The 13,512-nt window shown below is 43.2% G+C and overlaps 1 protein-coding gene across 9 annotated transcripts in view; it reads left to right on the top strand.

Moving 5' to 3' along the window:
* The window catches only part of EYA4 (EYA transcriptional coactivator and phosphatase 4), a 579,250-nt gene that overhangs the window by 469,746 nt on the left and 95,992 nt on the right, over positions 1 to 13,512 (top strand). For all 9 annotated transcript variants that reach the window (XM_075339874.1, XM_075339873.1, XM_075339870.1 and 6 more), the window contains one exon: positions 9,707 to 9,790. In XM_075339874.1, coding sequence (XP_075195989.1) covers positions 9,707 to 9,790 — 84 coding nt within the window. The remainder of the gene's footprint in view (positions 1 to 9,706; positions 9,791 to 13,512) is intronic.

The following is a 13,512-nucleotide window of genomic DNA, read 5'->3' as shown; positions in this document are numbered from 1 at the left end:
CAATTGAGGTGAAGCAGAACATCCTGAGGCTGAAAAAAAAGAAAAAATCCATCAGAGAGATAGCAGACATGCTTGGAGTAGCAAAATCAACAGTTGGGTACATTCTGAGAAAAAAGGAATTGACTGGTGAGCTTGGGAACTCAAAAAGGCCTGGGCGTCCACGGATGACAACAGTGGTGGATGATCGCCGCATACTTTCTTTGGTGAAGAAGAACCCATTCACAACATCAACTGAAGTCCAGAACACTCTCAGTGAAGTAGGTGTATCTGTCTCTAAGTCAACAGTAAAGAGAAGACTCCATGAAAGTAAATACAAAGGGTTCACATCTAGATGCAAACCATTCATCAATTCCAAAAATAGACAGGCCAGAGTTAAATTTGCTGAAAAACACCTCATGAAGCCAGCTCAGTTCTGGAAAAGTATTCTATGGACAGATGAGACCAAGATCAACCTGTACCAGAATGATGGGAAGAAAAAAGTTTGGAGAAGAAAGAAAATGGCACATGATCCAAGGCACACCACATCCTCTGTAAAACATGGTGGAGGCAACGTGATGGCATGGGCATGCATGGCTTTCAATGGCACTGGGTCACTTGTGTTTATTGATGACATAACAGCAGACAAGAGTAGCCGGATGAATTCTGGAGTGTACTGGTATATACTTTCAGCCCAGATTCAGCCAAATGCCGCAAAGTTGATCGGATGGCGCTTCATAGTACAGATGGACAATGACCCCAAGCATACAGCCAAAGCTACCCAGGAGTTCATGAGTGCAAAAAAGTGAAACATTCTGCAATGGCCAAGTCAATCACCAGATCTTAACCCAATTGAGCATGCATTTCACTTGCTCAAATCCAGACTTAAGATGGAAAGACCCACAAACAAGCAAGACCTGAAGGCTGCGGCTGTAAAGGCCTGGCAAAGCATTAAGAAGGAGGAAACCCAGCGTTTGGTGATGTCCATGGGTTCCAGACTTAAGGCAGTGATTGCCTCCAAAGGATTCACAACAAAATATTGAAAATAAAAACTTTTCTTGGGGGGTTGGTTTATTTGTCCAATTACTTTTGACCTCCTAAAATGTGGAGTGTTTGTAAAGAAATGTGTACAATTCCTACAATTTCTATCAGATATTTTTATTCAAACCTTCAAATTAAACGTTACAATCTGCACTTGAATTCTGTTGTAGAGGTTTCATTTCAAATCCAATGTGGTGGCATGCAGAGCCCAACTCATGAAAATTGTGTCACTGTCCAAATATTTCTGGACCTAACTGTATATATATATATATATATGTCAGATAAGATCCTATTGAACTGGTTTGTTAGTGACCTTGCGTTCATCATCCACCTTCTATTTGAGGTAGTCCCACAGATGCTCAATAAGGTTTTAGGTCTGGAGACATACTTGGCCAATCCAGCACCTTTACCCTCAGTTTCTTAAGCAAGGCAATGGTCATCTTGGAGGTGTCTTTTGGGCAGTTATTTAGTTGGAATATTACACTGTGGCCCAACTTCCTAAGAGAGGGGCTCATGCTCGGCCTCATTATATCACAGTACATATTGGCATTCATTGATACCTCAATGAATTGTAGCTCCCCACAGCCTGCAACACTCATGCAGCTTCAAATCCTGACTCTTCCACCAGCATGCTTGACTGTAGGCAGGACACATTTTTATTTGTACTCCTTATCTGGTTGTGGCCACGCACACTTAACACCATCTAAACCAAATAAGTTTGTCTTGGTCTTATGAGACCACAAAACATGGCTTCAGTAATCAGTGTACTTAGTCTGCTTGCCATCTGTAAACTGTTTGTTTTTTTGTGTTCCATTTTTGAAGAGGCTTACTTCTGTGATGACAGCAATGCAGACCAATTTGATGCAGTGTGCAGTGTATGGTCTGTGAAGATGTGCAAGGAGAAGTAACAGTATATGGTCTGAACACTGACAGTTCTAAATGGAGCCGGTCTTGTTAACCTCTTACCGACATTGGATGTACTGGGTACATCCTAGATCATGTCAGTGTAATCTACGCTGGCTGCTGAGGTGAGCCGGCTGTGAGTCCCACATATGTCTGCTGATTTTAACAGAAGACATGTGTGGCTAACAGGCACAGGTGGATCCACAATCCACCCGTGCCTGATAAACCCTTAGATCGTGCTGTGAAAATGTGACAGCACAATGTAAATAGCTGCAGTGGGAAATGCACTTTTCCCCAATGCGAAATGAAGCCCCATGGCTCCATAACGTGGAGCCGATGGTTGCCATGGCAGCACAGGGTCATATGATGACTCCTGATGCTATCATGACATAGTTCTTTTTACAGCCTGCAGAGTGCTGGTGTTAACAGGAGAGCAGCATTTCTCATGATCAGAGCTGTGCACCTATGATCAGCAGAAATGAACAAGTGATCAGACTGCTGATCTTTATAGTCCCCTTGGGGGACTAGTAAAATAAATAAAAAAATGTAAAAAAAAGTTTTCATTTTTTAAAGAAAAAAAAAAAAAATAAAAAACCTAAAAGTTCAAATCACCCCCTTCATTCGTCCCATTGAAAATTAAATAGTTAAAAAAATAAAAAATATACACACATTTGGTATTGTCACGTTAAGAAATGCCTGATCTATGAAAATATAAAATTAATTAATCTGATCGGTAAATGGCGTAGCAGCAAAAAAATTCCAAGTGTCAAATTTATGTTTTTTAGTTATTGCAAATTTTGTGCAAAATGCAATGAGAGGCGATCAAAATGTAGCATCTGTGTAAAAATGGTACCATTAAAAACATCAGCTCGAGACGCAGAAAACAAGCCATCACTGAGCCCTCTTCCAGAAAAATTAGAACAGTACGGGTCACAGAAAATGGTGCAAGAAGTGCACCAGTTTTTTGGGACAAGCTTCTGAATTTTTTTTTAACCCCCTAGGTAAAAGTAAACCTATACATGTTTAGTGTCTGCAAACTCATACCGACCTGAGGCATCACACCCACACATCAGTTTTACCATATAGTGAACAGTGTGAATAAAATACCCCCAAAACAATCATGCAACCACACTTTTTTTTGCAATGTTTCTACACTTGGAGTTTTTCTGCCTTTTTCCAGTACACTATATGGTAAAACTCATGGTTTCATTTAAAAGTACAGCTTGTCCTGCAAAAAACAAGCTCTCATTTGGCAAGATATCCTTGGAAGAAGGAGAGCAAAAAAAAACCACGAAAAAAACGGATCATCGCCTGGGGTGAAAGGGTTAAACTGCTATATGGGCTTGGCTACTGTGCTTCAGGTCAGTTTCAGGGTGCTGACAATCTTCTGACAGTATAGACCATCTTTACGTAGAGCAAGAATTATTTTTTTTTTTTCAGATTCTCAGAGTTCAGTTGCCATATTGAACTTCCAGTGGAACAGTATGAGAGGGTGTGTGATTGATATCACCAAATTTAACACATCTGCTCCTCATTCACACCTTAAACCTTGTAACACTAAGGTCACATGATACAGGGGAGTCACATGATACAGGGGAGTCACATGACATAGGGAAGGAAAATTGCTAATTGGGCACAATTTGTCCATTTTAACATAGGGATGTACTCACTTTTGTTGCATTTATACATTAATGGCTGTGTGTTTAGTTATTTAGAGGTCACACCAAATTTACACTGTTATACAAACTGGACACTGATTACTTTACATTGTATCAAAGAGTCATATCTATAGTGTTGTCTAATGAAAAGACAAAATATTTCCAAAAATGGGAGAGATGTATTCACTTTTGTGATATACTATGCATATGCAGTTGCGCTCAAACGTTTACATACACCAGCAGATTTTTTGCTTTCTTGGCTTTTTTTCAGAGAATATAAATAACACACAATCTTTTTTTCCACTCATGGTTAGTGTTTGGGTGAAGCCATTTATTGTCAAACTACTGTGTTTTCTATTTTTAAATCATAATGACAACCAAAAACAGCTTTTTACAAAATTAAACCCTACTTGCAGTCAGGGCTAGTGCTAGGGTGAGTAAATCAGCACAATTTCTCTGGACCCCACTCTCTCTTAGGGACCCCAACCTTTGTATTCCAAAGTTTAGCTTGTTTAAGGACCTTTCATGACTTTACAGTCATGTGACCAAAGGTCTCTTGCAGGAGCCTAAAATAACTAAACAGGAGAGAGTCTGGTATTCAGGACTGGCATTAGGGAGAAGGGAGAGCAAACTGGACAATTTAACGGGACCTCGCTCTCCTAGGGGCCCCAGTGTTTATATACTGATGATAAGACTGCTTAAGGAACTTTGTAACACCATATCAAGTGATCAAAGGTCTTTAATTGCAGGAGTCTAAAGCTGGGTTTACACACAATGACAATGACAACGACGTCGCTGTTATGTCACCATTTCCTGTGACGTAACAGCGACCTTAGATGATCGCTAGTAAGCTGTCAAACATGTAATTTTAAGCAGCGACGGAGCAGCGATCATAGCGACCTCGATGGTTGTTGTGCGGTGTCACACGCGTCGCTATGCGACGACTCAGACCTTGATAGAAGCATGGTGTTTACCCCTAGACATGTTTTGCGTTGGCTCTTTTCACGCCCCTCTATTTCGATTGGTGATCACTACAGCGGCGCCTGATTGGGTGACCACGCCAAACAAAGATAGACGCAGTAGTGCTTTCATTCATTCTATTTCATTTCATTCAGATCCACAAAGAATGACACACTGGCGACACCAGACAGAGAATCTACTACGTGGAATAAAGAATGGAAATTAAAGAATTAAATCACTGTAACGCCTTCGGCAAGGTACCCAATTGGAACGCTGTTGTAACCACCAATCAGAGTCGTATTGGCGTTGCAAAATGCACCGCAAAAACACGCCCTTGTCCTGCCTTCATTCCTACGTCACCGCCTTCAGCGTCATCGCGACCGTCGCTGCTGCGGTGTCAAACAAAAGGATGCTGAGCTTATCACCATGGCGCAGCGGGATAGCAGTGATCAAAAAATGACCTGGAATATTCAAGAGCGAGCAGCGATTTCGCAGCAGGGGTCTGATCGTTGTTATGTGTCACACACAGTGACGCCGCTGTTGAGGTCGTTGCTACATCACAGAAAATGGCGACTTAGCAGCGATGTCGTTGTCGTCGTCGCTGTGTGTGACACCACCTTAAAGCTGATGTGGAGTCAGGCTGGCATGTATATACAGTGTGTGTGTGGATAGAAAAGATAGATAGATAGTAAATAGATGGACAGATAAGAAATAGAGGATAAATATCGCTCTACCCTCTAATAGATAAATAGAAGGATATATGAGAGCTAGAGAGAGATAGATAGATAGACATGTGGTACACACACAGTTTGGAGAGATATGTTGATGTTCCAGAATGTTTTGCCGATATTTGAATAAATGTTGATTTTTATTTATTTATTTTTTTTGTTGTTCAAGAATAAATGTGGATTGCTCTTTAGGAGAAAAAAAAGACATCCCCTGAAAATAAAGCCTAATTAATCTTTCAAAACATAAAATAATATAATACCCCGTGCTATTTTCAGAGAAACACAGTAGCTACAAGTAGATTCCTTCCCGGAGAAGAACTTACAACAAAAGTATGAAATATTATCCTGGAGTCAGTGATTCCTATATTAGACTATTTATTTCTAGTACAAATTGTCCAATATAAGAACTATACACCACACCCAAGTATAGCAGTCTGTTGCAGGTGCTTGCTTTTAGGACATGAACCTTTCAAGCTTTTCTTGTCACATTCTTTTTAGTAAAGGATGATATATGTATATACAGTTGCATTTTACATTTCTTAAATGTGAAGATTTTTTCATGTTTATTGTCGCGGGCGGGGAGGAGGGTGTCAGCACACTACGCTCACCCCCTTCTGCTCGGGTCCGGCGGCCGCTGCTCAGTGGTGGCTCGAGCTGTAGGCCGGATCCCGGGGGTTCTCGAGCGGCGCTCCTCGCCCGTGAGTGAAAGGGGTTTGTTGGGTGTGGGAATTGGTTATTGTCCGTGACGCCACCCACGGTTGTGGTGATTTCACCACCGCTGCTCAATACGGGGGTCCCGAGGATGGTGATGCGGAGCAGCCAGGTGTTGTGTTGCCCCTCCGTGGGCAGGGGTTGGTGATCCTGGGGCCAGGTGATGGTTTGGGAGGTGCTGGGCCTGGTGGGCGCAGGGACGCGGGGGCAGCGCTGTGCCTTGCGGCACTGTGGTACTCACTCAGCCTGAGACGTTGACACAGTTTTTACGGTAAACCAAACGGCTGGTAAGACGGTCCCACGGACGGCTGCACTTGCTCTCCCAGTAGGTGACGGTGATGTCCCTTTTCCTAGCACCTTGATGTACTTGTTGGTTGCGATGGGTCCCCACCGGTAACCCGCTCCCCGGCTTCAAGCTGGACCGGGGGAGCTCTACTCTTTGCCCGCAGGCGCTGGCCCTAAGAAACTGGTGCCTTGGCGGTGGCGGTGTCTCTTCTACACTGGCTGGGCTGTTGCCTTCAATCGGGACTTGGTTGTTGGGGGATCTACGTCCCCTTCACTGACGGATTCGGCAAATTATGGCGACTCCAAGCCTTGCCGGGGTCCGAGAGGCCCCTGCCCTGGTGCTGACTGTCCTTCGGAACACTGCTCCAGACCGCCGGGCACACAGCCTACGGGGTCCTTCCAGGAACTTCCAAACGGTCCCCCTCCAGACAGTCACCGCCGTTGCTGACCTTGCTGACCTGTCCTGCACACAGCTGGACTACTTCAGGCTTTCTCTCTGTCACCACTCTTGCTTTCCTCCTTTACTACTTTTCTTCACTTCTACTTGTTTACTCCTCCACTTAGCTCCTCACTCAGGCTCCCCCTGAGCTGACTGCACTTGAGCCCTGCCTGGGCTAATCTGCCTGGTTTCTCCCGCCTCCAGAGATGTGAACTCCTCGGTGGGCGGAGCCAACCGCCTGGCCCACCCCCTGGTGTGAATCATCAGTCTCTGGATTAGGGCAACAAGGATTTTTGGTTAGCTTAGATGTTCCTACCTGGGATGTAGGGTGTGGTGGTGTGTGACCTGTGTCCCCTGGCTTGCCCAGGGCGACACATTTATTTTTTCAGAAAAAAAAATAAAAAGGCAAAAGAAATGCAAAAAATATAGCTTAAGGTTTGTCCTTCTCACAAGCTTGGAAGCTCATTTTCTCAGTGAGCCTTGTTTTCAGTTTTTTTTCTTTATTAGCACTATTAAAACAAAGGGTATTAAAATGTCCTCCTTTATTGCAGTTTGTTAATAATATAAACAAGATTATTAATTTGATTCTATTCCTGACAGCAATCAATCATAGAATAAAAAAAATATTATATTACAGTGGGGCTCTGCAGTATATCATAGATCAATCAATTCACGGTCACCCTGAATGACTATGAAGGTGCAGCACTTCCCTATCACTTGAATCTTTGTATTATTCACACACTGAAACTACCACTTCTGTTCTTAGTGATTTCAGCACAGCTGTAGAATTACACACTCTGATTTAGGCTATTGTATAACTATCTGTACCGATGAGCTGTACCCTCTGCTCCTATATGCTTTAAAATCATTAAATTGGCCTCTACGTACCCTGTCCTCATCTTTTATAGTCATATTAGCTTGTGCAATGGTCATAAGTCATTATTTTTTATGATTGTCGTAAATTGAATGGCAAATTATTTCAGTTTGCCAGGACCTGGGAATTTCAGAAATTTTTACTCGTTTATTCGTTCTAGTTTATTCAGTCTGCTCATCTTTACTATTATAGACAAGAGTTACATACGGGAAAGATATGACATTTACATTATCGTTGATTAAAACTGTTAACTGTTGTAATAATTTGGACTTGAGTTTCAACTTCACTAACATTTAAGATCTTTCTGTCATATGACACAAGTTGAATTCAATCTTTATTTAATTGATATTAAAAGGGTGGTCAAAGGCCAAAGTATTTTTCATTCTAAATCCCTATTTATTTAGTGCTATAATGCAACCTATTTTCTAATATAATTAACCACAAAAATAGCCCGCACTAGTATACCTCACCAAATAAACTATCACAACCAGGAATTCCACAGCTCGCACAGTGTTAAACATAAAATGCAATTTAGTGGGCAAAGGAAAATTCCATAACTTATATAGTAATACAGAAAATATAATGCAAGTGCACACTAATAAATATCTATTAGCAAGGTAGACGCCAGTGCTCATTCCTTGCACAGTTACTATACATACATGCAGTAGATTGGTAATTACCTGGTAGATGCAGGAAACATGTTCTGACAAGTGTGACAGAAGTCCTTGGACCCCAACATACGTTTTGTTTTCTTCCTCAGGGGGCACGTCAATACAAAAAGGGAACCCCTTATATACTGTGATTACCCAAGGTGCTATAGAGAAGTGCCGTGTGTCACTGGCTACAACCAATCAAGAGCATATACTACTCGGCTAGTAAAGACCCCAATGGGGGAAGGTAACCACAACTTTGATGATCCCACGCCATCCTCCCCAGATGAGGAACTGCCTGCTTCCTATTTCTGGACGCATGCCAGGCAGAGTGTACCAGAAATGCAGAAGCGCTATATTCTGCCCCGTTTTTGTATTGACATGCCCCCTGAGGAAGAATACTAAAAGTACATTCTCACTAAATTGCATTTTATGCTTAACACTGTGTGTGCTCTGGAATTTCTGTCTGTTATATTTTTTAATATACTTGCAATAAAAATTCCTTACCATTCCCTAACTACATTAACTACAATTTTATTTTTTCCCATACTTCTTCTTAAGAGACTTTGTTTGATATTCCCAGTGCATGCTGTCCCATTCCTGAAATTAAATTTCATCAGTGATGCTTGTTTCAGGGGCTTGGCTATCCCTTCATTGTGTTCACTGTGCACAATGATAGTGCACTCTCTGTTTTCAGATTAGAGTAACAGTAATGAGCTGAGCTGGCAACAGGGCAGTGTCAGAATACATAGCAGAGAGCATTGATGTCACTTGAGGGTTGGTGCCAGTTTCTGCACTCTGAGTATTCTGACACCAGTCTGTTGCCTGCTTGCTACTGCAGATCTGAGCTAATGAGAGCTTACTAAAGTTGTGGACTAGCCGAGCCCCTGATTCAAGTGTCGGCATAGAACGTACGGACTAGCTTATGCCATGAAATAAGTGTCACTGATGATACTTCGTTTCAGAGAGGAGGCAAGGGCTGCAGCAGTGACCACCTTTGTTTGATTATCCCAGCATGCACTGGGGATTCTCAAACAAAGTGTCATCAAAAAGGAAGTAGGGAATCAAATAGAATAGCAGTTAGTGTAATTAGGGAAGGATAAGGAATTTTTATTTTAAGTATATTAGAAAATAGTTTAGATTATGGCACTAAATAGGTATTTAGGATGAAAATTACTTTATCTTTTGATTACTTCTTTAATAGCACTTACCGATTTGGGCAATTCTGCCTTAACTCAAACAGCAAAGCAGTTGGATAACACAGTGCAAAAAAATGTAATGTAACACCTAAGCTTACTTCACTCAATGGCTTGTGCAATGTTAAAGTACCCTAATCCTCTTAGATGAGAGAACCTTCTGTGACAAGTTAAGGTGGTGCAATATTGTTATCTAAAACTTGGCTATATCTGTATGAAATTTGTTATGTGTGCACAAGAGCTTCTAGCAACTAATATACCTGTATTATGTATGTTTATTTCTAGAGAGTCTTCGTTTGGGATCTGGATGAAACAATAATAATTTTCCATTCGTTGCTTACTGGGACATTTGCACAAAAGTATGGAAAGGTAAGACATTTTTTATTAATAAAATATTTTATGTTTCACCCATTCATATTTCACACAAAATGTTAGTAAATTTAATGCAAATTTTTGAAACCTAAAAAAGGTTGTTTTTAGTTTAATAGTCTTAATCTTTTGCAAGAGTGCTTGTGAATAAGGTAATATGAAATCTAAATACAGTTTGGCTGAGATAGCTTCTTTATTATTACCATTCTAAGGGGTGCTTCACACACAGCGAGCTCACTGCCGAGATCGCTGCTGAGTCACGCTTTTTGTGACGCAGCAGTGACCTCATTAGCGATCTCGCTGTGTGTGACAATGAGCAGCGATCTGGCCCCTGCTGCGAGATCGCTGCTCGTTACACACAGCCCTGGTTCGTTTTCTTCAAAGCCGCTCTCCTGCTGTGACACACAGATCGCTGTGTGTGACAGCAAGAGAGCGACAAATGAAGCGAGCAGGGAGCAGGAGCCGGCGTCTGACAGCTGAGGTAAGCTGTATCCAAGATAAACATCGGGTAACCAAGGTGGTTACCCGATATTTACCTTAGTTACCAGCCTCTGCAGCTCTCACGCTGCCTGTGCTGCCGGCTCCGGCTCTCTGCACATGTAGCTGCTGTACACATCGGGTTAATTAACCCGATGTGTACAGCGCTAGGAGAGCAAGGAGCCAGCGCTAAGCAGTGTGCGCGGCTCCCTGCTCTCTGCACATGTAGCTGCATTACACATCGGGTTAATTAACCCGATGTGTACTGTAGCTAGGAGAGCAAGGAGCCAGCGCTCAGTGTGCGCGGCTCCCTGCTCCCTGCTCACACTGGTAACTAATGTAAACATCGGGTAACCATACCCGATGTTTACCTTAGTTACCAGTCTCCGCAGCTTCCAGACGGCGGCTCCGTGCAAGCGCAGCGTCGCTTGCACGTCGCTGCTGGCTGGGGGCTGTTCACTGGTCGCTGGTGAGATCTGCCTGTTTGACAGCTCACCAGCGACCATGTAGCGATGCAGCAGCGATCCTGACCAGGTCAGATCGCTGGTCGGATCGCTGCTGCATCGCTAAGTGTGAAGGTACCCTAAGTCTATATATTACCTCATTATCTTCCTAAGTTAAAGACACCAGTGACCTATTAATGAAACTTGATTGTATAACAGTTGATAAAGATGCATTCTTTGCCTCAATTGACGTGGAGGCCCTTTATAGCTCCATTCCACATGAGTCTATGCCTATGGGTGATTGAACACTACCTTATCACCAGGGTCTACAATACCATCATAACAACCAATTGGTACTGAGTCTACTTGAATTTGTACTTACTCATAATTATTTAATTTTTAATAGTAGGTACTACCACCAACTAAGGGGCACGGCGATGGGGAGACCCTGTGCCCCATCTTATGACAATTTTCTTCCTGGGCTAGTAAGAGGACACCTTGGAGTTGATCTATTGCTTTCTGGGGATGGTTCATAGTTTTTGATATTGTCATCATATGGACAGGAACAGAAGTTTCATTTGGTGAGTTTGTAGAGAAACCCAATACCAATACTATCAAGCTCCAAAAAATGAACTACCAGTTTTAGACTTAGTGATTGGGAGGGATGACTGGGGACAAATAGAGACCAAAACCCACAGAAAACCCACATCCTCCAAACAGTCTCCTATACTGGGAGAGTCATCATCCCAGATCCCTTAAAAGGGCATACTTACAGAACAATATCTGACGATTAGGAGAAACTGTTCCCTATTTCCATAAACATACAAGATCTCTAAAAGAGAGCTTTCAAAACCATACCTATCCTTTTTAAGTTCTGAAGAATGCATATATATTTGCAGCTCACCAAAATATACATCATCGTTTAACCCCCCAAGCGAGATACGAATGCAACAGAGATTTCGAGAATTATAGGGACTTTTGATAGCCAAAACCAACGAGTACTATGATTTTTGAAAAAATACTGTTGGTAGGAATGAGCGAACAAGAACTGTAAAGTTTGGTATCTGTACACTGAACACAGACTTTTGGCTATATGTCTGGTTCCTGTTCAGGTTTGTCACCAGAATAAAGCTTATTGAAAGCTTGCAGAGTAGCATATCAGGAAGCTTTTAGGCTGTGGTGCTTTTGAACCCATTGCAGCCAAGCCAAGTATTGGCATGACTGTGATTGGCCAGTGCACCTTGTGACTCGGCCTGTGTAAAGGTCAGATTCCGGAGTGCAGTGTCATTTTGCCTTCATTAGAATAGAGAGTGTATGCTGTAGGAGTGAGGGACAGTGATAAGTGCAGTTCATTGTAAATCAAATACAGCGCTGCATCACGCAGCTTTGTGTATCGGTACAAAACAGTGTATAGGCGGTGCAATCTATTAGCTCAATCTAGCCAAAAACAGGAGGTTTTTTTTACAAGCGTCCCTTGCTGTGGCAAAAACTCTGCAACCTCATACTGCGTTACATCCCGCAGCTTTGTGTAGCAGAACAAAACCACTGCATAAAGGCAGCGTAATCTCTTAGTGGCCATAGTAACAACAAACCCAAAAATGAAATAGAATCTTAGTCAATTATTCAATGCCGTGGTATTCCGACAGAGCTGCCTTCTATTTTTCAGAATAAATGCTTTGGATTTACAGAAAACATACTGAGTAGCATGAGTGGGCTGCTTCTAGTGTAAATGGCTTGGACTGATAGTACCAAGTGAATCAGGCTAGATTCCAAATCCAGCTTTTTAAATGCAGCAACCAGACAGTCCACCACTGGAATAGATTTTGGACATCTCATTTCCATTTTTTTTTTTACTTTATCTCCTTGTTCTACACTTTAAGGTTGCTAGATACATTTTTGTACTTTACTGCAACAACATTTGCCCGAGGGATATATTCAGTTATTCGATTCAGGGGTGTAACTACCGCGGTCGCAGGGCTCACCATTGCAACCGGGCCTGGGAGGTTAGGGGCCCCCTGGCAGATCAGCAGCCAGCTCCTGTCTGTGAGAGAGGAGCTGCGCTGTTCTGTCGCAGACCACACGGCCGATGTATGACCCAGTGCTGCTGCTGGTGTCAGCGGCAGTGGCACTGGGCTTCCCTCCCCTGTCATCACACACTGCAATGATATTTCAGCGAGTGGCCGGCGCCGCTCCTGTGCGACTGCTGTGCTAAGAGCACAGGGCATAGGACAGGAGGATGCTGACCAGAGCAGCGGGGGAACAAGGACAGAGGTGAGGGTGATGGTGAAGCAGTGGTGAAATAAGGAGAGGTGAGGACAGAGCAGTGGTGGAAAGAAAAGAGAGGTGAGTACTTGTTTTTTATTTTTTTTTATTTTTATATATCGGTGAGTACATGGTGGCCAGAGGCCTGGGGGGCTGCATGATACATGGGGGATGGCTGCATGGTACATGGAGGCCTGGGGGGGCTGGCTGCATGATACATGGAGGCCTGGGGAGCTTGCTGCATGATACATGGAGGCATTGGGGGGGGCTGGCTGCATGATACACGAAGGCCTTGGGGGGGCTGGCTGAATGATACATGGAGGCCTGGTGGAGCTGGCTGCATGATACATGGATGCCTGGGGCGGCTGGCTGCATGATACATGGAGGCCTGGGGTGGGCTGGTTGCATGATACATGGAGGCCTAGGGGGGCTAGGTGCATGATACATGGAGGCCTGGGGGGCTGGCTGCATGATACATGGAGGCCTGGGGGGCTGCATTATACATGGAGGTCTTTGGAGCTGCATAATAAACATGAAGGA

The sequence above is a fragment of the Anomaloglossus baeobatrachus genome, chromosome 3 (assembly GCF_048569485.1).
Source record: "Anomaloglossus baeobatrachus isolate aAnoBae1 chromosome 3, aAnoBae1.hap1, whole genome shotgun sequence".
Lineage (NCBI taxonomy): Eukaryota > Metazoa > Chordata > Amphibia > Anura > Aromobatidae > Anomaloglossus > Anomaloglossus baeobatrachus.
Note: the sequence above shows the minus strand (reverse complement) of the source record. Positions and strands in the feature narration are given on the sequence as shown.